Source organism: Trachypithecus francoisi, unplaced genomic scaffold (assembly GCF_009764315.1).
Source record: "Trachypithecus francoisi isolate TF-2019V2 unplaced genomic scaffold, Tfra_2.0 Lachesis_group3, whole genome shotgun sequence".
Taxonomy (NCBI): domain Eukaryota; kingdom Metazoa; phylum Chordata; class Mammalia; order Primates; family Cercopithecidae; genus Trachypithecus; species Trachypithecus francoisi.
In genome coordinates this window covers 14,848,129-14,873,549 of record NW_022681468.1, presented here as the reverse complement: position 1 = coordinate 14,873,549, position 25,421 = coordinate 14,848,129, and the positions used below count along the sequence as shown (strand labels likewise).

Below are 25,421 nucleotides of genomic sequence, written 5' to 3'. Positions count from 1 at the left end.
ACAGGTAAAATCTCATCTCTACTGAAAATACAAAAATTAGCCAGGTATGGTGGCGCACGCCTATAATCCTAGCTACTCAGGAGGCTGAGGCAGAAGGATCACTTGAACCTGGGAGGTGGAGGTTGCAGTGAGTCAACGTTACGCCACTGCACTCCAGCCTGGGTGACAGAGTGAGACTCCGTCCCCAAAAAAAGAAGGGGAGCTGGAACTTAAAAGTGGTAGTATTTGTCTGAGATAACAGTGTACCTGCTCTGTCACTAACTTCTGCTCTCAATACTATCAAATAATATTTACTGAGAAGAAAATATTATAAACGAAGAAAAATATACTGAGAACACTTAAAGTAACATAGACGCAATTTATTAAAAATGTGAATGAGCTCAGTCTGGTTTTGTACATTTTCATTTTTTAATTTTCTTGGAGAGGGTCTCACTTCACTCTGCCACCTAGGCTGGAGTATAATGGTGTGATCATGGCTCACTGTAGCCGCAAATTCTCTCGCTTCAGACTTCCAAGTAGTTGGAACTACAGGCACATGTGACCACACCTACCTAATTTTTTTACTTTTTTGGAGAGATGAGGTTTCACTATGTTGCCCAGGCAGGTCTCGAACTCCTAGCCTTAGGCAGTCCTCCACACTCCGTCTCCCAAAGTGCTGGGATTATAGGTGTGAGTCACCATGCATGGCCCTTGGTTTTGTACATTTTCATTTAAAGTAGAGTCAGAGCCCAGCAGTATTCAACATGGTAACCACAAATGCTAGTAGAAAATCATCATACGGTTGCTCTCGGCGGCTCACACCTGTAATCCCAGCACTTTGGGAGGCCGAGGCAGGTGGATCACTTGAGGTCAGGAGTTCAAGACAACCCTGGCCAATATGGCAAAACCCCATCTCTACTAAAAATACAAAAAAAACTGGCCAGTCATGGTGGAGGGTGCCGGTAATCTGCAATCCCAGCTACTTAGGAGGTGAGGCAGCAGAAATTGCTTGAACAGGGGAGGCAGAAACTGCAGTGAGCCGAGATCGTGCCACTGCACTCCTGTCTGGGCGACAGAACAAGACTTGGTCTCAACAACAACAAAAAAAGAAAAGAAAAGAAAAGAAAATCATCATCCAGAGTTAGATTTTTTTCCTAGGTACTAGTATTTTTTTCATTACTCACAGGTCCTTAATATAAAAATAACTTCTCTGGACTACAGTTTATTAGGAGTTTCCAATTTTTTGGCTTCCCTGGGCCATACTGGAAGAACTGTCTTGGGCCATACATAAAATACACTAACGCTAACAATCGCTAATGAGCTTTAAAAAAAAAAAAAAAACGCAAAAAAAACTCTTTCTTTTTTTTTTTGAGACAGAGTCTCCCTCTGTCGCCTAGGCTGGAGTGTAGTGGCACAATCCCAGCTCACTGTAACCTCCACCTCCTGGGTTCAAGTGATTCTCCCAACTCAGCCTCCCCAGTAGCTGGGACTATAGGCCCACGCCACCACGTCCAGCTAGTTTTTGTATCTTTTACTAAAGAGACGAAGTTTCACCATGTTGGCCAGGCTGGCCTTAAACTCCTGACCTCAGGTGATCCTGAGGTCCTCCTCGGCCTCCCAAAGTGCAAGTGTGAGTCACCGCGCCCAGCCAGAAAAACTCATAATATATATTTTTTTGGGACGGAGTCTCTCTCTGTTGCCCAGGCTGGAGTGCAGCGGCTGGATCTCAGCTCACTGCAAGCTCCGCCTCCCGGGTTTACGCCATTCTCCTGCCTCAGCCTCCCGAGTAGCTGGGACTACAGACGCCCGCCACCTCACCTGGCTAGTTTTTTGTATTTTTTAGTAAAGACTGGGTTTCACCGTGTTAGCCAGGATGGTCTTGATCTCCTGACCTCGTGATCTGCCCGTCTCAGCCTCCCAAAGTGCTGGGATCACAGGCTTAAGCCACCGCGCCCGGCCAAAACTCATAATATTTTAAGCAAGTTTATGAATTTGTGTTGGGTCTCATTCAAAACCCATCCTAGGCCACATGTGGCCTGCAGACCACAGGTTGGACAAGCTTGGTTTAAATCAAAAGAAGCATACAATAATTACAGTGACAAACACTAATGTTTAGAAAATCACCAGGGAGGGTTACATCTGTGGTTGGTTGTATGTCTTGCTTGAACTATGAAAGGACTGTTTAATTGCTACTCCGAAGAGGACAAGGTATAATCTAATTTGTTTAGGAAGGTAATTGCTAAAAGCAGCAACTATTTTAAAGAGGGATTTAACAAGTTGATGCAAACTTCATACCTTCCCCCACAAGAAAAACTTGGTCTTTTTAAGTATAAAGGGGAGATATTATGCAGACAAAAATATTCTGACTTTGTCAATGAGGGCAAATATGACATTTACCCTTCATTAATGTTTACGATTTGCTAGGCACAGTTCCAGTCATTTTGCACTCATGATTTCATTTAATACTCTTAACCTCACAATAGATATGATTATTCCTGTTTAAAAGATAAGGAAACTGTGCTTTTTGGAGGTTCATTTATAATAATTTGCCCAAAATCCCACAACTTGTAATGCACAAAAGCAGAATTTCAACCCATGTCTCTCTGATTTAAAAGCCCAAGCTCCTAACCTTGAATAAATCAGTAGTGTTAGGTAAAATTGCAACCTTCTGATATTACAAATATGGATGGCTTTCAAGTTGTCCCCATAGTGCTATTTTGGAACTGTTTTATTTTGCATTACTGACACAGGGTAAACACTAATAAATACTTGTTGAATGAATAAAAGAACTGTAGCCTGACCCTCCTTTCCCTCTATTTGTTTGAGACAGGGTCGTCTCTGTCACCCAGGCTGGAGTTCAGTGGTGCAATCACAGTTCACTGGAGCCTTGAACTCCTGGGCTCAAGCAAACCTCCCATCTCACCTCCCAAGTAGGTGAGACTATAGGCACATACCACCATGCCCAGCTAAAAACTTTTTGTAGAGATGAGATCTCCCTGTTGCCCAGGCTGGTCCCAACTCCTGGCTTTAAGCTATCCTCCCACTTGGGCCTACCAAAGAGCTGAGATTACAGGTGTGAATCACCACACCTGGCCAGACTCCTATTTTTAAAAATTTACAAAATCAATAAATTAGGTGTTAAGCAAGTCTGACTGAAATACAAAGGGAAAAGAATAAAGGCATTAAGCAACTTTGCAGATTTCTCATCACCCACTTGTGCCATTTTTATTAAGCATCTACTATGTGCCAAAAGGAAGGTGCCACATATTTGGGAATATAAGGAGCAAAAAAAATTTAGTCCCCACCCTGAGCATCAGGAAAACAGATAAACTATAACTCAACATGTTAAGTGCTGTCAGGAAGAGATCCACAAAGTTCTGTTAGAACACAGATGACCAAATTCAACTCAACAACTCAACCTGTGTGGGAGTCAGAATGGTTCACCAAATACTTAAGTACCTGACATGTGAGCAGGGCTGTACAGGAAAATTGTTTTCTGGGTGAAGGAGGGAACAGAGAAGAAAGGGCTTTCCATATAGAGGCTTGAAGTTGTGTAGGTGCCTGACAAAATCCCACATGACAGAAGCTGTGCGTATAAGCAAGCCTATGTATGTGCACATGTACAGCAACTGGTATGGCAACTAGAAGAGGTACACTGAAGGTCAGTCGCAGTGGCTCACACCTGTAATTCCAGCACTCTGGGAGGCTGAGGCGGGAGGATCACCTGAGGTCTCAGGAGTTCAAGACGAGCCTGGCCAGCATGGTGAAACCTCATCTCTACTAAAAACACAAAAAATAGCTGGGTGTGGTGGCACATGCCTGTAATCTCAGCTACTTGGGAGGCTGAGGCAGGAGAATTGCTTGAACCCAGAAGGCGAAGGTTGCAATGAGCCAAGATCACGCCACTGCATCCAGCCTACGCAACAGAGTGAGATTCCATCCAAAACTGAGAGGTTTGGATTTTGTTCTGTAACAGGGTCAAGAAATTTTTAAGCAGGTTTGTTTTTAAAAAGTAACTGACAATACAATTGAAAATGGACTGGAGTAGGGAGAAATGGGTGACAGGACATGAAAGACGAATAGTTCCTGGGAAAGATTATAGGGATCGAAAGAATAAGGAGTAATAAAGGAAAGGACAATTCTGGCATAGGATAAACAAGATTTCATGACCAACTGGAAGTAGGAGATGAAAAAAGACATAAAACAAAGACATGAAGAGTTACAGTTTAGGAAACTGAGAGTGAAGCCATTAAGATTGAGAAAACAGCACATTTGGCAGGAGAACAAAATGAATACCACCTTAAACCTGGAAGACATCCAGGTTGAGGGATGCACATTCTCTGGCTTAGGGTCAAAGGAACAGCCAACCGTTTTCCCCTATCTAGGATATAAGGAGCGACTAGTCATTTCCCACAGTTATCCAGCCCTTCTGTGCTTCTGACTGCCCTCAGGGTCCCATGCTTTCCCCAACACATAAAGACGCCCTTTCATTTCTATACCCAAACCCGTCTCACTGATGCACCTTTATGGCATGGGGAACCTCAAGCGGTAAAGTGGATTTCGCTAGCTCCCCAGTCTATTCTTCCTTCCATCTAAACAGACCCCACAGAAACTCAAAACATAAGCATTATCTTTCTATCAAACCATCTTTCCCGATTTCAACCAAACAAATATGAAGGATCTGTTAAATAAGCAATTAAACAAAACTAAGCCAGAATACTAATTTATTAAATTTATTTATAAGAAATACAATTGTCAAAGCAGCAGCTCTCACCCAAAAGAACAGTCCATTATCTCCCTGGAGCTGACTTAGATTGAAACTTAAAAACTGTTTCCATCCAAACATTGCTTACTGAAATGCCAAGAAATCAAAATAGTAATTAATGGATAGTAATGAATGTAGCCATTGATTACCATGTAACTCTGGGTCACTATTGTGTGTGACTCAATCTTGTTTTACTAACAAGATTGAGGACTTCAAAAATGAGTGAAGATTGCTAAGGGTACCTTAATAATAGGGTTGTCTTCCCTATTCTACTGTCGAAATACGGACGAAATGAGCGACTATACACAAAAATACATTCTCAGCTGGGACGCTACAATGTATCATCACAATAAGGAAAAGTATAAAATAATTAAATGGAAAAACATGGACGTGTTTCATAACATACTCAAGACAGAAAAGAGCAAAACTCACCAAATGTTTAAATTATGAGTTATTTCAACTGTTACAAAAATAGAACAAATATACAATTCTTTAAACTGTGTCAGAATACAAGAAAGTAAGAATGAGATCAGACCCCAAACTGAGGGCAAAGTGGTGGGCGTGGATAAACCAAACAAAAATAAATTCGACTTAACATAGGAGCAGTTTCACTCTACTGTACTTTGAAATATCCAGAATATTTAAAGGAGAACCAGGAGTCTTCCCCTGGCCCCCAGTGGTCTTTCATCATAGAAAATCTGTTGAGAAGAGGCAAGAGGAGGTGTGTGAAGAAAAAAGGGAGGAGCAGCATTCCTTTGCGACCTGTCCGCGTCTCCTGACTGATGGAAGTAGGGACCAAACAGACGTTCCCAGGGTCTTAGAAAAGCCCTCCCTTCCCTCGCTCCAGCTGTTACCTTCCACTTCCTCCGTGCCCTCCATCAGCATATCCTTTGTAAAGTTTGAAATCTGGCCAGTGAGGGAAGCCAGGCTGCCCCCGACATGACCCAGAGACTGGCCCAATCCGGAGCCGAGGCCCCCAAGCCAGGACGACATCGCAGCAAGTTTAGAGAACGACCTGGTCCGCTCGGGAAAAAAAAAAAAAAAAAAGTTTAGCGCCGTCGGACGATCTGACCAAGTATCCTTGAACGCCTGCCTTCGCGAGACAGGATAAAACAACACAAAGCGGGGTTCTCAAGCAAGGCCGGCTCCAGGTTCTGCCTAGAAACGCAGAGGCCTGGCCTGGAATTTTACGAGGGTCCCGCCTCGAGTGACACAGTCACCCACGGAGGGCCTTCTGCTCATTCCCACCGTCCAGATTGGGCCACTTCTTCCTCAGCTGTAGTGAGTTTCCCCAGTTCCGTGGGCTACTCCTGCCAACTCGACGCCGGCCGCCATCACACTCGTTGGAAAGCGGCAGCGGATCATAGAAAGGCGCCGCGGTGGCGTAGACAGGCCCCGCGAAGCCGCCGGACGTGTCCTTGGCGCAAGGGAGGCTGGGATCGCGGAGGACCGCGCGCGGGTTGGATAGACTGCAGCCTGCGCCTAGCGCAAGGTTAGGTACACGCAGCCCGCCGGCTTTGGCTGGGGTAGGAATGGCCTGGATAACTGGGGCATCGCGGCGCTCCTCGGACTCCTGCAGCTGCGTTTCAAAGCAGAGCCGACCCTTGGTGGGTAGTCCGGGGACCCTGCGAACCCTCCTTGTGTTGTTGAAACCTAGTGTTTTAATCGGGACTGCCTCCAGCGGTGCCTGGAGACTTGGCGGGGACGTTCCAGTGCGCAGGAAGCGGTTTCAGATAGCTTACACGCGTCACTGTATCGATTAGCTGCTCCGTGACAGGCACTATGGTAGGAACTGAGGCTGCAAAGATAGAACGGACGGGTTGCAAAAAAGAAAAAAGAAAGAAAAGGAAAAAAAAAGATGGGTTGAAAATTCAGGTGTCCAAGCAGGAAACACACTTTCCTTCTGTAGGAGAAATCTCTGGTGCCTTTATAGCTCACAATTGAAACCCTATCTTCTTTAACATACGACGAGCTATTTTCGTGAAGCTGCCCTCACCCAAGTAGTTGAAAAACGGTCAACCGTTTTTCAAAATGACTCTTTAGAGGACAGCAGGGCAACTTAATAGAGAAGTGCCATTTAGTGTCAACGCTCCTATGGTATTGGCGGCACTCGCTATTCAAGTGCTACACCTCCCTCAGTCCTGTTACCCACACTGTGGCCGTAACACAGTGTCCTGCCTTGCTTGCTTCCTTCCCTAAAGGAAGAAAAGTTGTCATGTGACTTTCAAGCAATTGGTGCAGGATACGTGGACACACAGCATCTAGCCAGGGAGACTTCCACATTTTTTGGTTTCAAAAGGATATAGATCTGCAGTTCTTTTAATCATAGCAATAAGTATACTGGCATCTTTCACTTTGATTATATTCACAAGAGGGGCTACTGCAGATTGCACCGTTTGTGAACAGAACATTCGGAATGCCTCCAGTATTTGAGATCTGATGGCACCAAGCAATAGTAGTTCTCCTTGAAAGCTGAATTTTTTTTTTTTTTTTTTTATATGGAGCCTCGCTCTGTGACCCAGGCTGGAGTGCAGTGGCGAGATCTCGGCTCACTGCAACCTCTGTCTCCCGGGTTCAAGCGATTCTCCTGCCTCAGCCTCCGAAGTAGCTGGGACTACAGGCGCCCATTCTTCATTTTACTAATGAGAAACCAGTGCCCAGAAATGTTAAGTAACCCATCCAAGGTCATACAGCTAATAAGTGACAGACCCAGGCAGTCAGGCTTCGGAGTCTGCACATCTAACCACTGGGCTATGATGTTCACATTAATGCAGGGGAAGCATTTAATAAACACTTAAAGAATGAGATGTAAATTTTATTTTAAGCACATTCAGATATCCAGTGTGAGTCCTGGATGTTAAAAAAAAAAAAAAAAAAAGCAGGGCCAGGGGCAGTGACTTACGCCTGTAATCCCAGCACTTTGGGAGGCCAAGGCAGGCGGATCACCTGAGGTCAGGCATTCAAGACCAGACTGGCCAACATGGTGAAACCCCATCTCTACTAAAAATACAAAAATTAGCCAGGTGTGGTGGCAGGCATTTGTCACGCGCGTCCATGTGAAGAGACCACCAAACAGGCTTTGTGTGAGCAATAAAGCTGTTTATTTCACCTGGGTGCAGGTGGGCTGAGTCCGAAAAGAGAGTCAGCAAAGGGAGTTAAGGGTGGGGCAGTTTTATAGGATTTAGGTAGGTATTGGAAAATTACAGTAAAAGGGAGTTGTTCTCTGGTGGGCAGGGGTGGAGGTCACAAGGTGCTCGGTATGGGAGCTTCTGAGCCAGGAGAAGGAATTTCAAAAGATAATGTCATCAGTTAAGGCGGGAACCAGCCATTTTCACTTCTTTTGTGATTCTTCAGTTGCTTCAGGCCATCTGGATGTATATGCGCAGGCTTGGGCTCAGAGGCCAGACATTCCTGTCTTCTTATATTAATAAGAAAAATAAAATAGTGTTGAAGTGTTGGGGCAGTGAAAATTTTGTGCGGTAGTATGGAGAGATAATGGGCGATGCTTTTCAGGGCTGCTTCAAGCGGGATTGGGGCGGCGTGGGAACCTAGAGTGGGAGAGATTAAGCTGAAGGAAAATTTTGTGGTAAGGGGTGACATTGTGGGGTTGTTAGAAGGAGCATTTGTCATATAGAATGATTGGTGATGGCCTGGATGTGGTTTTGTATGAATTGAGAAACCAAATGGAAGACACAAGGTCCAAATAAGAGAAGGAGAAAAACAGGTATTAAAGGACCAAGACTGGGGAGGACCCAGGACATCCAATTAGAGAATGCCCAAGGGGGTTCAGTGTAATTGGTTGGCAAGTTTTTGGGCTCTATTACTGAGTGTTTTTTATGTTGTCATACACCAGGCCAGATTGATTTCGGTAAAAACAACACTCTTCTTTTAAAAATATACAGAGCCCTCCTTTTTCAGCAGTGAGTAAGTCAAGGCCTTGGCGGTTTGGAGGACAACTGCAGCTAGAGGGTCAACTTGGGCCTGAAGGACTGATAAAGTTTGTGGTATGTCTGTGATGCTAGCAGAGAAGTCATTAGAGAGGCTATGGAAGGTTGTGACAGAGGTTGAAATGCCTGCTATTCCAGTACTGAGAGCAATAGTAGAGGTAGAAAGTCCTAAACCGACAAGCAAGGGAATTAGTGGAATAACTCTTTTTTTGTCATGTCAGTGTCATAAGGGGAACAGGAAGCTCTTTGGTTACATTTGCAAATTGAATTTTGGGAGTAAGGAAAACTAGTGTGCATGTGCCTGTCCAATTAGCAGGTGGACACATGTAGGTAGAGGATCCACAGAGGAAGAAGGATCCTTTGCCTTGTGCAAGGCAAAACTGGAAATGCAAAGTAAAAAGATGAGAAGGAGAGCTGGAAGGGGTGTCTTTTACCCAGACTCCTAGGGCTTCAGCTAGGGCGGCAGCTGTCAGAGGTTGTAATGGGGACTGACGTAGTAACTGTGTAGAGGGGGAGGTTTGATTTTCATGGTGTATGAGAAAACGTTGAGTGTCTACGAGCAACCTTTCACTGTTATTTTTGGGGCTGGGTATAAGTAAACAAGAAGAGGGCCTGGGAGGAGAGTCTCATGAGCAAGGGGAAGGTAGCCAAGGATGGAGTGAAATACAGGTTAAGTGTCTTCCTAGGCAATAATTACTGCTAATGTTTTTAAGTTTGCCTGTATTGATACAGTGCTTATCTGTAATATGGAGCTGGAAGGCTCCAATTGTTTCAGTGATGCGTGTAGTTGGACTTTGGAGATAAAGAGTGAAGAAACATCGAGAAGGTGAAAGGTTACCCAGGGGAATTCCAGTGGGTCTTTGCCGAGAGATACATAAAGAAGCGGTCACAGGAATAGTAGTTTGTGTTGGGAGGGGTCCAAATATGGGGGAGTAGAGTTGATAGAAGGAGAAAGATTTTTTAAGTAAGTATGCAGGAGGGCGGCAGCTTGCTGATGTGAAATGTCTGGGGAGGTCTTGCGGGACCTGTCTAGAAAGTAAAGAAGGGTAAAGGTGAGGGCTGTTAAAGGAAGTTCGGAGGTGTAGGGAGACATGAGATGTTGACCAGTCTGTATGTAAGGCGGGGACGGCTATGTAAGCACAGGAAGAAAGGGAAATGCAAAGCCAGCAATTGTTCGCTAAGGAGGGATTAGAAACGGCTAGGAGAGAGTAAGATTGATAGTATGGTGGAGATAGCTGGGGAGAGGTAGAGGGTGGCATAAGGATGGGAATGAGAATAAGAGTGAGTATAAAAGTAAAGAATAGAACTTCATCAGTGTGGAAGTATTGGAGGGTGCCCTGCCAGCAAAGATCATCTATCCACTCTAAGAGGGAGTTAAGAGTGGCAGTTTGGGGATAGCACCAGGAGATACCAGCTGTGATGGCTTAGAGAAACAGTGTAAACCGGCAGTGTAAACAAAAGCAGGGCATTTATGAGTAATTGAGAACGGTGAATAGGAGTATGACTAGACAGAAGATAGTAGGGATGACAAGTTTTTGGAGCACAGTCCAAATAGTGAGGGTGACTGTGTAAAGCCCTGTTGCAAAAAGTAGGGTAAGGACGAACAGACCTAATAGAATGAAGAGATGTATTAGGCTCATGAGGGTTATTACTGTTCTTCAGAAATGTGAGTGAGTTTAATGGAAGTAGGGGAGAGTGTTTGCGACTTCCAGGAGGAGGAGGAGGGATTAGGCTGGCTGTCCGACAAATACAGCTTTATTCTGGAACGGTGAACCCAGTGGAGAGGATCGTGCAGGCAAATGGCAGTTGGGGTACTATAGATGACTAAGTAGGGTCTGGTCCATCGAGGTTGCAGAGTTTGAGGGATCAGGTTTTTAACAAGAACTGATCATCCAGCTAGAGTGTCTTCATATGGCTGGGAATCTGGATTAGGCAAGAGAAGATTAGCAGCCTGGCGAATTTCCTGTCTAGCCTGCTGGAGGACTAGAAGATTGTCACCTAGAGGACTGGTGTCTGGGATGAGGTTGGGGCCGAGCAAGAAACTGCATCCATTTAAAAGTTCAAATGGACTGTACCCTGTAGCATCTTGAGGACAGGCTCTAATTCTGAGAAGGGCAAGAGGTAAAAATACTGTCCAGTCCTTTTTAAGTTGGAGGCTGAGCTTGGTGAGGTGTGTCTTTAAAATACCATTAGTCCATTTTACCTTTCCTGATGATTGAGGACAGTAAGGGGTATGAAGTTTCCACTGAATACCAAGAGCCTGAGAAACTGCTTGGTCGATTTGACTAGTAAAGGCTGGTCCGTTATTGGACTGTATAGAGGTGGGAAGGCCAAACTGAGGAATTATGTCTGACAGAAGGGAAGAAATGACCATGGTGGCCTTCTCAGACCCTGTGGGAAAGGCCTCTACTCATCCAGTGAAAGTGTCTACCCAGACCAAGAGGTATTTTAGTTTCCTGACTTGGGGCATGTGAGTAAAGTCAATTTGCCGGTCCTGGGCAGGGGCAAATCCCCGAGCTTGATGTATAAGAAAGGAAGGGTTCCTGAATAATCCCTGAGGAGTAGTAGAATAGCAGATGGAACACTGAGAAGTAATTTCCTTGAGGATAGATTTCCACGATGGAAAGGAAATGAGAGGTTCTAAGAGATGGGCTAGCAGCTTTTAACCTACATGGAAGAGGTTTTGAAATGACAACAGAATAGAATGGGTCTGTGAGGTTGGAAGGAGATATTTTCCTTGGTCTAAGAACCATCTGCATTATGTGGGAAGAGATTGATAGGTGGAAGTTTCAGTCTGTGAGTAGGTGGGAGTGACTGATGAGAAGGAGAAAAACTGCCGTGAGGGATAGAAGTTGGAAGGCTAGCTGCTTCTTTAGCTGCCTTATCAGCATAAGTGTTGCCCAGAACAGTGGGATCTGATGCCTTTTGATGGCCCCTGTAGTGAACGACTCCAGCTTCCTTTGGAAGTAAAGCAGCCTGGAGAAGAGTTTTTATTAAAGAGGCATTAATGATGGAGGACCCTTGCATAGTGAGGAAACCTCTTTCTGCCCATATAACAGCATTGTAGTGCAGGATATGGAAGGCATATTTAGAGTCAGTATAAATATTGACACGTAGTCCTTTTGCAAGAGGGCTTGAGTTAAGGCAATGAGTTTGGCTTGCTGAGAGGTAGTGGAGGAGGGCAGAGCAGTAGCCTCAAGGATAGATGTGGAAGATACTACTATAGCATAGCCTGCCTTTGCTGATGAATGGCAATTAGGCCTGCCATCAATAAACCAAGTGTGATCAGGTTGAGGAACAGGAAAGAAGGAAATATGGGGAAATGGAGTGAATGCCAGGTGAATTAGAGAGATACAGTCATGGGGATCAGGTGTGGTATCAGGAATAATGTGGGGGCTAGCCTAAAATAGTAAGGTCAAGTTGTTTGGACAGAAAGGCTACAGGGCACAGTCCCAGCTCTTGTGTAAGAATTCTGACCACACAGCCCTGCACTTCAGCTGTGTGTAATGAAAAAAGGGTTGGGATGAGTTAGGGAGAACTAGTGTGGGAGCAGCTTTTAGCGCTGTTTTTTAAGGAATGGAAAGGGAAGTGGGGAAAGGACATAGGATCTATGGGGTCAGCTAGGTTTGCTTCTGTGAGTTTATGTAATGGTTTTGTTAGGATGGCACAACCAAGTTTCCAAAGGCAAAAATATCCAACCATGCCGAGGAAGGAAAGGAGTTGTTGTTTTGTAGAAGGGGTTGGGGTTTGAGAGATCAGTTGGACATGATAGGCAGGGACAGCACGTGTGTTTTTATGAAGAATTATGCCGAGGTAGGTAACGGATGGAGAAGAAATTTGAGCTTTGGAGGGAGATACCTAATATCCCTTGGAGAATAAATGTTGAAGGAGCAGGAGGGTGTTTGGTTGAGAAGATTCAAAGGAGGGGCTACAAAGTTGAACGTCATCACTATATTGAATAAGATGAGAAGCGAAGGGGTGGAAAGTAAATCATGAGAAAGAGCTTGGCTGAAGTAATGAGGGCTGTCCTGGAAGCCTTGTGGCAGTACAGCCCAGGTAAGCTGCTGAGACTGATGGGTGTCAGGGTCAGTTCAGGTAAAAGCAAAGAGAGGCTGGGACAAGGGGTGTAGGGGAATAGTGAAAAAAGCATCTTTAAGATCAAGAATGGAATAGTGAATTTCGGAGGAAGGTATTGAGGACAAAAGAGTGTATGGGGTTGGGCACCACAGGGTAGATAGGCAAAACAATTTGGTTGATAAGGCCCAGATCCTGAATTAACCTGTAAGACTTGTCCGGTTTTTGAACAGGTAAAATGGGAGAATTATAAGTAGAGTTTATAGGTTTTAGAAGCCCATGCTGTAGCAGGCGAGTGATAACAGACTTCAATCCCCTTAAAGCCTGTTGTGGGATGGGATACTGGTGTTGAGCCAGGTAAGGGTGATTAGGTTTTAATGGGATAGTAATGGGTGTTTGATCAGTTGCCAGGGAGGGAGTGGAGGTGTCCCATTGTGGGTTAAGGTGGGGGGATACGAGAGGAAGACGCAAAGGAGGCTTTGGGTTGGGAAGAAGGTTGGCAATGAGATGTGGCTGTAGTCCAGGAATAATCAGGGAAGCAGATAACTAGTTTAAAATGTCTCAACCTAATAAGGGAACTGGACAGGTGGGGATAACTGAAAAAGAGTGCATAAAAGAATGTTGCCCAAGTTGGCACCAGAGTTGGGGAGTTTTAAAGGGTTTTGAAGCTTGGCTGTCAATACCCACAACAGTTATGGAGGCAAGGGAAACAGGCCCTTGAAAAGAAGGTAATGTGGAGTGGGTAGCCCCTGTATCAATTAAACAGGGGATGGACTTACCCTCCACTGTAAGAGTTACCCAAAGCTCAGCATCAGTGATGGTCTCGGGGGCTTCTGAGGCGATCAAGCAGTGTCAGTCTTCAGCTGCTAAGCCGAGAAGATCTGGGAAGGAGTCAGTCAGAGAGCCTTGGGCCAGAGTTCCAGGGGCTCTGGGAGTAGCTGCCAGGTTGGACAGTCCGATTTCCACTGGAGTCCTGCACAGATGGGACATGGCTTAGGAGGAATCCTGGGCTGCGGGCATCCCTTGGCCCAGTGGACAGATTTCTGGCACTTGAAGCAAGATCGTGGGGTAGGCAGTCCTGGAGGAATGCCTGACCACTGCGGTTCAGACATTTGGAAGGTCTTGTGTGCTGGAGATGTGGCTGGGGTTTGTCTCACAGTGAGGCAAGGAATTGCAACTCAGAAATATGTTGCTACTTGGCTGCCTCTACTCTGTTATTGTACACCTTGAAGGCAAGGTTAATTAAGTCATGTTGTGGCGATTGAGGGCCAGAATCTAATTTTTTGGAGCTTTTTCTAATGTTGGGAGTGGGTTGGGTAATAAAATGCATGTTGAGAATAAGATGGCCTTCTGGCCCTTCTGGGTCTAGGGCGGTAAAGCATCTAAGGGTTGTTGCCAAACAGGCCATAAGGGTTGTTGCCAAACAGGCCAAACTCAGCAGGGTTGAGTTTTTATATTTGATGAAAAACAGTCTAAACGCTAACTGATTTGGGAGAGGTCGGATAAAGAAAAAGGAGCATTAACCTTGGCTATGCCTTCAGCTCCAGCCACCTCTTTAAAAGGAAATTGTTGGGCAGGTGGGGGAGGGCTAGTCGAGGAAAGAAACTGTAAGCCGGATAGGGTGTTAGGAGGGGGTGATAAAAGGATTATAGGGTGGGGGAGCGGAGGCTGAGGAAGAATTGGGACCTGGGTCGGCCTAGCGAGGAGCAGCCTGGGGAAGAGGGGAGAGGTCAGATGAGTCCGCAGGAAAGAAGGATGCAAAGGACTCAGAGCTTGGGGTGGAGACTGAAGGAAGAGGAGAGAAAGAAGAAAGATTCGGGACGAGTCGCATTGGGAGCAGAGACTAGGGAGGGACCAATGTGTAAAAGAATGTGTGGACGTCAGGTACCTTAGACCATTTGCCCATTTTTCGACAAAAATTATCTAGATCCTGTAGGATAGACAAATCAAACGTGCCATTCTCTGGCCACTTGGAACTACTGTCGAGTTTGTATTAGGGTCAAGCGGTATTGCAGAAGAAAATAAGACTTTTAAGTTTTAGGTCAGGTGTGAGTTGAAGAGGTTTTAAGTTCTTGAGAACACAGGCTAAAGGAGAAGAAGGGGGAATGGAGGGCGGAAGGTTGCCCATAGTGGAGGAGGTAAGTTTAAAGAGAAAGGTAGAGACACAGAAAAGGGGGTGGGTGAGCAGCCCTGGGCTGCAGTGTGGGTGAGCAGCCAAAGCAGGTGTCCCTGCAATTGACTTGCCACCAAGGGAATGTGGGTGAATGACCAAGGCAGGTGCCCCCCTGATGATCAGCCACCAATGAAGTGTGAGTGAATAATCAGGCAGGTGTCCCCACAGTGATTAAACACCAAGGGAAGACTGTCTTCCCGAGTCTGTGACCAGCACCAGAGTTTTGGGTCCATGGATAAAATGTGTCTCCTTTGTCTCTACTAGAGAGGAAAAAGAACTGGAATTGGAAGGACAGGGAGACTGAAGGGTACCGAGAGAGGGAGATTGAAGGGTAGCAAGAGAGGCTGGAAAAGACCGCTTACCCAATTTGAAATTCATGAGATGTTCCTTGGGCTGATTGGTCTGAGGACCCGAGGTTGCAAGTGGATCTCCTCATGGAGTGAGGGCGAGGACAGGGGACCGGTCTCCCAGAGGAGTCCTCCTGTCCGAGGTCTTCGGCACCAAATGTCATGCACGTCCATGTGAAGAGACCACCAAACAGGCTTTGTGTGAGCAACAAGGCTGTTTATTTCACCTGGGTGAAAAAGAATGAGACATGTAAGTATCTGGGAAAGAGCAATCCAGGCAGAAAGAAACAGCTGATGCAAATACCTTGCGGCAGGAGAATCCTTGGCAGGTTAGTAAATTAGAAGGAAGGTAAGGATAGCTAGTGCAGAAAATTAGAAGGAAGGCAAGGATGGCTAGTGCAGAAATTAAGTAATTAACATAAAAGCTATGTCCTAAAAGTTTCTCATGGGGGATTTCTTTCTGTGAGATGGACTATGGCCCAAGAAACTTAATAAATAATGTGATAAATAATGTGATGTCTTGGATGTGCTTCAAAATAATGGAAGTTGACTTTGCTCCCGTGTGGGTGTGTGTCTGTGTGTGTGTGTGTGTTTGTATGTGTGTATAGTAGAGGTGGGGTAGGTGAAACAAGAATTGTCAGGAACTGATAATTATTGAAGCTGGGTGGTGAGTACATAAGGTTCATTAAACAAGTCTTTTGCTTTTGCATATGTTTGAAATTTTTTATAATAAAAAGTTAAAAGACATACAAGTTTGATAGCATTTGAGCTGAAGACATCTCTTCCTTTTTCTGCAAAATATCTCAGTAGCGAATACATTGCTCATCATCACTCAATAAGCAGCAAAACAAGCCCAGCACAATTGAACACAATATCTCAAACAGCCTGTGAACCTCAGTGGCTACAGGTGGTGGGATCAAAGCTGCCCAGCTGAAATTTCAAACCTAGGACAATGGATAGAACAGGAAAAAAGACAAAAAATAACTTATCAGCTGCAAGCTGGTTTCCATTACTCAAGCAGTGGGATCATCAGTATTCCTAAAGGAAAAACAATTCATCTGTTTTTTGTTTTTTGTTTTGAGATGGAGTCTCACTCTGTCGCCCAGGCTGGAGTGCAGTTGTTCGATTTCGGCTCACTGCAACCTTCGCCTTCCAGGTTCAAGTGATTCTCCTGCCTTAGCCTCCTGAGTAGCTGGGATTACAAGTGTGCACCACTGTGCCCAGCTAATTTTTTGGCTGGTCTGGAACTCCTGACCTCAAGTGATCCATCCGCCTTGGCCTCCCAAAGTGCTAGGATTACAGGCATGGACCACTTTACTCAGCCAGTTCATCTGTTCTGAGAAAACCATCAAAATGAATTTATTTATGCAACTATAAAGCAAAAACTCAGTTTTAAAGTAGACTTTAAAATTTAGTCTGATATTTTTCTGAATTTCTAAGCATTAGGCTTATGATTGTCTTTTTTTATTTTATACATTACCAACTTATGGAAAAAAAAGATTTAGCACTCTTGTATTTCCCTTTATTTCCCTTCCTTCTGGGCTTTCAGTATGGTGATATCATAATTATTGGTAAAGTAAGTAATCAATGCTTACCTTATACAACTATGTAAGTCTTATTCATTGCAGCTGAGTCAAATGTTGTACCAAGATTATATTGCCTTTTTCCACCTTTTGTTCTTCCTGAAATTAACAGATTCCATTTTTTAAATTTGCACAATTTTCCATTACTACAGAATCTTTCTAAAACTTACCCAGAGAATTATAAAGTGCTTCTGTTTTCAACAAAACATCAAGAATTCTATCAATTGGCTAGACTCAGTTATCTCTACCCAGGACCCTGTTTTCCTGCTCTACTCTCCTCTGATTATTCTCTGTGCCTTGTTTTCTTCCAAGAAGCTTATCAGATCTTCTCTTTATTTCTGATGCTCTGAAATTAATAATGGCGTACTTTGATGTGGGTTTGCTTTTGTTTTGTACATTATGCTGGGCACCCTGAGCCCATTCAAAAAGGGCTTTTAGTTCTGCGAATTATTTTAAATATATATATATATATATATATATTTTTTTTTTTTAAGTGATGAATGTCTCCTCTCTAGGGAATCTGCTGTTCTTTTTTCTTTCTTTCTTTCTTCCTTTTTTGAGATGGAGTCTCTCTCTGTCGCCCAGGCTGGAGTCCAATGGCATGATCTTGGCTCACTGCAACCTTCCCCTCCCGGGTCAAGCAATTCTTCTGTCTTAACCTCCTTAGTAGCTGGGATTACAGGCATGCGCCACCATGCCTGGCTGATTTTTGTATTTTTAGTAGAGATGGGGTTTCACATGTTGGTCAGGCTAGTCTTGAACTCCTGACCTCGTCATCACCTGCCTTGGCCTCCCAAAGTGCTGGAATTACGTGAGCCACCGCACCCAGCCTCTTTCAAAGAGTTTTAACCACACCCCCTGATTTCAGTCTACATCTAACCCCACCTCCCGGGATACTTGTTGCTTTCCTTTCCTGCGTGTTGCTAGGAACTCTTAAACACTGAGTATCCAGCTTCCTGGTTCTGCTCATTCCTGCATCAACTTGTCATCTTCCAAAAAACAAAAAAATGTTAGCATCTCTCGCTGGGCGCGGTGGCTCACGCCTGTAATCCCAGCACTTTGGGAGGCCGAGACGGGCGGATCACCTGAGGTTGGGAGTTTGAGACCACTCTGACCAACATGGAGAAACCCCGTCTCTACTAAAAATACAAAATTAGCTGGGTATGGTGGTGCATGCCTGTAATCCCAGCTGCTCGGGAGGCTGAGGCAGGAGAATCGCTTGAACCCAGGAGGTGGAGGTTGCAGTGAGCCGGAGATTGCGCCATTGCACTCCAGCCTGGGCAACAAGAGCAAAACTCTGTCCCCACCCCACGCCCCCCCCGAAAAAAAAAGAAAAAATTTAGCATTTCTCTTCTGTTGTTGTCTCACCTGGAAATGACTGATAATTATACCCTAAAGTCTGTTCTCCCCTTCATATATAGTAATTGAGCCCCCACTTTTTACCTGGATGCATGACAGCCAAGATGCCAGTGTCCCTATTGTACCCGCTCATCCCTTTACCACTTTTGTGCACACCAGCCAGCACCTGTGTCTGTCAGCAGACTGCCTCCAGGCTACTGGAGCCCATACTTTCCAGGTGCCCAGAGAGCTGAAACACAACCTTATTCAGCCGGAGTTGAAAATTCTGCAGCTTGCCTGTCCTGTTTCGGACAACTCTAAGATATGAATATCCTGCCTCCGAACTGTCTGCAGGACTGAGGCTTTGCTTGATAGGATCCCCTTGCTTGGCTTCCTTCCTTTCCATTTTCCACTTTCTTACTCCCCTATGCCCTTTCCATTTCTTCCTGGAACACTTTTAAAATTCATTTTCGGCCAGGCGCAGTGTTTCACGCTTGTAATCCCAGCACTTTGGGAGGCTGAGGTGGGTAGATCACCTGAGGTCAGGAGTTTGAGATCAGCCTGGCCAACATAGTGAAACCCCGTCTCTACTAAAAATACAAAAAAAAAAAAAAAAAATAGCCGGGCATGGTGGCACATGCCTGTAGTCCCAGCTATTTGGGAGACTGAGGCAGGAGAATTGCTTGAACCTGGGAGGCAGAGGTTGCAGTGAGCCGAGATCACGCCACTGATCTCCAGCCTGGGTGACAGAGTGAGACTCCATCTCAAAATAAATTAATTAAATAAGTAAATAATCATTTTCACAGGAATCCTCATCTCAGGATCTGCCTGTAGGGTACTCAAGCTAAGATGCATGGCAACCCAGAATAAAAACCACCTTGTAGCTAGTAGTTGTCATGTTAAGCTCTGACCAATGTAATGTAAATGGAAGGGGTATGCACAACTTTGAGAAGGTAACCTGAAAGAAAAGGTACATAGCCTTTTTCTGCCCTCTTTTTTTTTTTTAATTGTTTGAGATGGGGTCTCACTCTGTTGCCCAGGCTGGAGTGCGGTGGCGCGATTATAGCTCACTGCAGCCTCAAACCTCCAGTCTCAAGGTATCCTCTTACCTCAACCTCCTGAATATCTGGGACCACAGGTACACGCCACCATGTCCAACTGATTTATTTTTATATCTTGTAGAGATGAGGTCTCCCTATGTTGCTCAAGCTGGTCTAAACTCATGGGCTTATGTGATCCTCCTGCCTTGGCCTCCCGAAGTGCTGGGATGACAGATATGAGCCACCAAACCCAGCCTCCTTTCTCTTTCTGATTGCTGGGCATGATCACCAACACAGCCATATCAGATCCACGAGCTGACCTTAACCATGGAAGCCATGTACATAAAGCCATTATGTCAGAGGCATGTAAACCAGAGCAACTCCATCTTTTCTTTTTTTCCCCGAGATGGAGTCTTGCTCTGTTGTCCAGGCTGGAGTGCATGGCGCGATCTCTGCTCACTGCAACCTCCACCGCCTCCCAGGTTCAAGTGATTCTCCTGTGTCGGCCTCCCGAGTAGCTGGCATAACAGGCACACGCCAACCACGCCCGGCTAATTTTTGTATTTTTAGTAGAGACGGGGTTTTGCCATGTTGGCCAGGCTGGCTTGAACTCTTGACCTCGTGATCCACCCACCTCAACCTCCCAAAGTTCTGGGATTACAGGCATGAACCACTGCGCCCGGCCACAACTCCATCTTGAATAGGAGCTGGGTAAAATGAGGCTGAAACTTACTGGGCTGTATTCCCAGATGGTTAAGGCATTCTAAGTCACAGGATGAGATACAAGGTCAACATAAAATACAGGTCATAAAGTCCTTGCCGATAAAACAGGTTGCAGTAAAGGAGCTGGCCAAAACCCACCAAACCAAAAAGGCCACGCAAGAGTGACTTCTGGTCCTCCTCAGTGCTACGCTCCCACCAGCACCATGACAGTTTGCAAATGCCACGGCAATATCAGGAAGTTGCCCTATATGGTCTAAAAAGGGGAGGCATAAATAATCCACCCCTTGTTTAGCATATCATCAAGAAATAACCATAAAAATGGGCAACCAGCAGCCCTCGGGGCGGCTCTGTCTATGGAGTAGGGAATTTTTATTCCTTTACTTTCTTAATAAACTTGCTTTTGCTTTGCACTGTGGACTTGGCCTGAATTCAAGAACCTTTTCTTGGGGTCTGGATTGGGACCCCTTTCCTGTAACAGTTATACAGAAAGAGCAGATTCCTGACACTGTGATGTTGTATCATCCCTGGACTGGCAGTCTCCACATTTCTTGAAGATGAGAGGAGAAAAAAAAACCATAGCATGTAAAGTCACTGTTATATTAGTTTTTGTTTCTGTTTGAGACGGAGTCTTGCTCTGTCATCTAGTCTGGAGTGCAGTGGCATGATCTCAAGCTCACTGCAACCTCTGCCTCCCTGGTTCAAGTGATTCTCCTGTCTCAGCCACTTCAGTAGCTGGGAATACAGGCGTATGCCACCACACCTGGCTGATTTTTATATTCTTAGTAGAGATGAGGTTTTACTATGTTGGTCAGGCTGGTCTCGAACTCCTGACCTTGTGATCCGCCTGCCTCAGCCTCCCAAAGTGCTGGGATTACAAGGTGTGAGCCATCGTGCCCGGGAGTTTTTTTTTTTTTTTTTTTTTTTTTTTACAACCAAACCTAATCCAATGAATGCATCTCCTCTCCTGGTCCCTGTGTTCTTGTGGGTTTATGTATTTTTCTTTAACCTAGGTGGGATTTTGGAAGGGAGCAAATATAGTGATCAGTTCTCTGTATTTTTTATGTGATAAGATATGCATAACACAAAATTGACCTTTATAACCATTTTCAATTGTTAAGTGGTTATACGGTTCACCGACATGAAGTACATTCACATTGTTGTGCAGCCATCACCACTATCCATCTCCAGAACTCTCTTCCTCTTCCCAAACTGAAACTCCATACTCGTTAAATGACTCCCAATTTTCCCCTCTACCTGGCAACCACCATTGTACTTTTTGTCTCTATGAGTTTGACTAGTCCAAGGATCTTACATAAATGGAATTACACACTATTAATACTCTGTATTTAACAGAAGCCCCTGGAAGATGTCTGAGATGGTGGTTCAAAGCAGTTAAATCTGGCCTGGTTAGGTGGCTCATGCCTGTAATCCCAGCACTTTGGGAGGTCAAGGTGGGTGGATCACCTGAGCTCAGAAGTTCTAAACCAGCCTGGGCAACATGGCAAAACCCCTAAAAATACAAAATTAGCTGGAGGTGGTGGCCCGCACCTGTAATCCCAGCTATTCAGGTGGCTGAGGCAGGAGAATTGCTTGAGCCCAGGAGGCAGAGGTTGCTGTGAGCTGAGATGGTGCCACTGCACTCCAGCTTAGGCAACAGAACGAGGCCCCGTACAGGAAAAAAGAAAAAAAAAAAGGCAGTCTTGTCTGGGTCTGGTAAAAGCGGTTTCACTGTTGGAGACAGAGATGCCCCTGTGCAGAATTCAAACACAGCTTTTGGAAAAAATGGATCTGGAGAAGGCACAGAAGCAATGGAGGTGGCATAGAATCTGCTCCCTCCTGGCCTCCTGCGCTAGTTTGAGCCACTTTAGAGAGGTGAAGAACAAGACTTAGCAGGACTCTGAGCACAAGAAGAGCTGCTTGGGGCCCATGTAGTGACATGTGGCTCAGGGCTGAGACAAGGGCCATTCCTTTCTGCTCAGCTTGAATTATAGTACCTCTCTGGTGTTCAACAATTTGACATTTTTGGGCTTGGTATTTTTCCATCTTATTTTTTTTAACCAGGTTACTGCTGGTATGTAAAAAACCTATTGGTTTTCTTTGATGGATAAATGAATAAGCAAAATGTGCATTATCATACAACAGAATATTATTCAGCTTTTGAAAAGAAGAAAATTCGGACATATGCTACAACATGGATGAACCTTGACATGCTAAGTGAAATACACTAGTCACAAAAAAACCCTACAAATACTGAGTGATGCCACTTATATGAGATACTTAGAATTATAGAGACAAAGTAGAATGGTAGTTGTCAGGGGCTGGGGAAGGGAGGAAGGATAGAGAGCCATACTGACTGAGTGAGCTCCTCTCTACCCTAATACAAGAGACTCTCATAGGCAGGAATATCATCACCCCTATTCAGCCTGAAGAAGTTACAGGAGATGGATCTTCATCCCTCTGCAACCCTTAGGATTAAGGGTTGTCTTATAAAAGGGAGTAGGGAAATATCAGAGGTGTTTGAACCAGAGCAACTCCATCTTGAATAAGGGCTGGGTAAAATGAGCCTGAGACCTACTGGGCTGCATTCCCAGATGGTTAAGGCATTCTAAGTCACAGGATGAAACAGAAGGTCTGCACAAGATACAGGTCATAAAAAACTTGCTGGTAAAACAGGTTGCAGTAAAGAAGCTGGCTGACAAAGCCAAGATGGTGATGAAATGACCTCTGGTCCTCACTGCTGTACTCCCATTAGCGCCATGACAGTTGACAAATGCCATGGCAATGTTGGGAAGTTACCCTAAACGGTCTAAAAAGGGGAAGCATGAATAATCCATCCCTTGTTTAGCATATCATCAAGAAATAACCAGCCAGGCGAGGTGGCTCATCCCAGCACTTTGGGAGACCAAGGCAGGTGGATCACGAGGTAAAGAGATCGAGACCTTCCTGGCCAACATGGTGAAACCCTGTCTCTACTAAAAATGCAAAAATTAGCTGGGCATGGTGGCACACACCTGTAGTCCCAGCTACTCAGGAGGCTGAGGCAGGAGAATTGCTTGAACCCGGGAGGCAGAGGTTGCAGTGAGCTGAGATCATGCCAATGCACTCCAGCCTGGCAACACAGCGAGATTCTGTCTCAAAAAAAAAAGGGGGGGGGGTGGGCGGGCAACCAGCAGCCCTCAGGGCTGCTCTGCCTATGGGGTAGCCATTCTTTTATTCCTCTACTTTCTTAATGAACTGGCTTTCAATTCTTTCAATTTATGGACTTGCCCTGAATTCATTCTTGCACAAGATCCAAAAACCCTCTTGGGGTCTGGATCGCGATCCCTGTCCTGTAACATTATTATGTTTCAAAATTTGTGCCCAATCCTAATTAAAGCTAAAATGAATAGACAACCCTTAATGTGAAGACAATATATTCCTCAATCAGTCTAGGTGGAGTCCAATCATTACATTTGGATTCTGGTGTCCAGAGTTAGATAAAATGAGGAAAAGCAGCACTCTTAAAAATTGCTACCAATGTGCTTTGTTTGGCCCTCAGGGTTAAAAATCAATTGAGCAAACATTTATGATTTTTTTAAGGCAGCATTCTGTCTCTATTTTTTTTTTTAATAGAGATGGGGGTCTCTTTATGTTGCCCAGGCTGGTCTCGAACTCCTGGACTCAAGTGATCCTTCCACCTTGGCCTCTCAAAAGTGCTGGGATTAAAGGCGAGCCACTGGCGCCCTGCCAATTAAGCAATCATTTAAAAAATATATTTCAAATAAAAATTTGGAACTTAGCTTCTCTTGGAAAAGACTCGGGATCCAGTAATAATGGACCTTCTGGCAGGCAGTAAGCTGGAATAGAATATCAATGGACTGTACTGGCTTGCGTTACTCATATTCACTACCACAGCTGGTTAAGAACAATCCATAAAATCGTGCTTCTCAAGCTTCACTCTACACTTCAGTGTCCTGGGGATCTTGCAAAAAGTGCAAGTTCTGATTCAGTAGGGTCTGAGTGTGGGCTGAAACTCTGCATTTCTGAAAAACTCACAGGTGATACAGATGTTGCTGGTCCTCCATCCACACTTTTTTCCCGCTTTGTCGCCCAGGCTAGAATTCAGTGGCAAGATCATAGCTCACTGCAGCCTCAAACTCCTGGGCTCAAGCAGTCCTCCTGCTTCTGCCTCCTGGGTAGCTGGAATTACAGATGCAAGCCACAAAGCCCAGCTCTAATCATACTTTGAATAGCTATGAATTAACAATAAACACAAATTCAAAAGGAAATAGAAAAGCAAACATTATCTTTATTTAATAATCTTTGATATTTAAAATACAACTCATTGAACATCCACACTAACAGAATCCTCAGTGTTCAACAGTGCTTTGGAAGCCCGGCTTTTCTAAGGACCAGACAGGAAGGCCTGTGTGTGTAATAACAGCAAATGAACTTCACGAGGGAGCACACACAGAAGGGCTGCAGGGCTGGGTCCTGAGCAAGGGGCACTGCCACAGTGCACTTGTATCATGGCCAAACAACAATGCTTTTTGTTTCAGATATTTTCTGCACTTGAATTTCAAATATTTTATTTATACAGAACAGTAATTTTTAAAAAGTTATTCCTAATAGCCCAGTGTTGTAAAAATTAGATAATCACATTTAAAATGTATGTTTTCGTCTTTCAAAAAAAAAAAAAAAGCATTAAAAAAATTCAGAAAACATTCCTTGAACTATGTAAGAGACAACTGAGAGCTTCCTAAGTGCCTCAGGAACATCCGTGTGTATTTCACTAGTTTCTCATTGCTTTGTCTATGCATCCACCGGCTTAAAATGTTTTTTGATATGCTATTAAACATGCCAATGATGATAAATTTAGAAGTTATTAGCATTCTTAAAATGTCAGACCATTTGGAAAAAATAAAAATAGCAAAGGTTTTCTTCAAATTAAAAAACAAAATCAAAATTCTAGAATTTACCATGTCAATGGTCTTCATTCATGAAAGCAAATTGGAACAAAAGACATTTTTCTTACGTTTAAGACTTTAAAAAACTACAAAGCCAGCTCATTTTTCAAAGCAAAAGATGCTGGTTATAAAGGGACCAGGAATAAAAGAAAGTTTTTATTTTGAATATGAAAAATAAAAAGTTATTTACATTGCTGACATAATTAGTTGATCCAATCTGGTATTTCTTAATTAGGATCACATATATCATATGTCTGGACTTGTTAAGGACTCAATACAACAAACAATTCACTTTGAAAACAGTAGCCCAAGGCCGGGCACGGTGGCCTGCACCTGTAATCCCAGCACTTTGGGAGGCTGAGGCAGGCGGATCACCTGAGGTCAGGAGTTTGAGACCAGCCTGACTAACATGGTGAAACCCTGTCTCTACTAAAAACAAACAAACAAACAAAGGAAAAGAAAGGAAAGAAAGGAAGAAAGAAAAGAAAGAAAGAAAGAGAAAATAG

The 25,421-nt window shown here is 44.5% G+C and overlaps 1 protein-coding gene and 1 long non-coding RNA gene across 4 annotated transcripts in view; both read right to left on the bottom strand.

Annotated features, from left to right (window-relative positions):
- The window catches only part of TRIP11 (thyroid hormone receptor interactor 11), a 69,582-nt gene extending 63,389 nt beyond the window's left edge, over positions 1-6,193 (bottom strand). The window contains exon 1 of one of the 2 annotated variants that reach the window (XM_033191550.1): positions 5,599-6,193. In XM_033191550.1, the coding sequence (XP_033047441.1) occupies positions 5,599-5,737 (139 nt within the window). In that variant the 5' untranslated portion in view covers positions 5,738-6,193. The remainder of the gene's footprint in view (positions 1-5,598) is intronic. The other variant, XM_033191551.1, reaches the window with a different exon arrangement.
- A 3,619-nt stretch (positions 6,194-9,812) lies between these two features.
- On the bottom strand, positions 9,813-25,350 carry LOC117071528. Of its 2 annotated transcripts, XR_004432337.1 has the most exons (6): positions 24,005-25,350; positions 16,881-16,967; positions 16,036-16,229; positions 15,301-15,512; positions 13,545-13,738; positions 9,813-10,614 (listed from the first exon to the last, which is right to left on the bottom strand). It is a non-coding gene; the product is annotated as an uncharacterized LOC117071528 (long non-coding RNA). The 2 variants fall into 2 exon arrangements; XR_004432338.1 differs by lacking the exon at positions 16,036-16,229.
- Between the last annotated feature and the right edge of the window lie 71 nt (positions 25,351-25,421).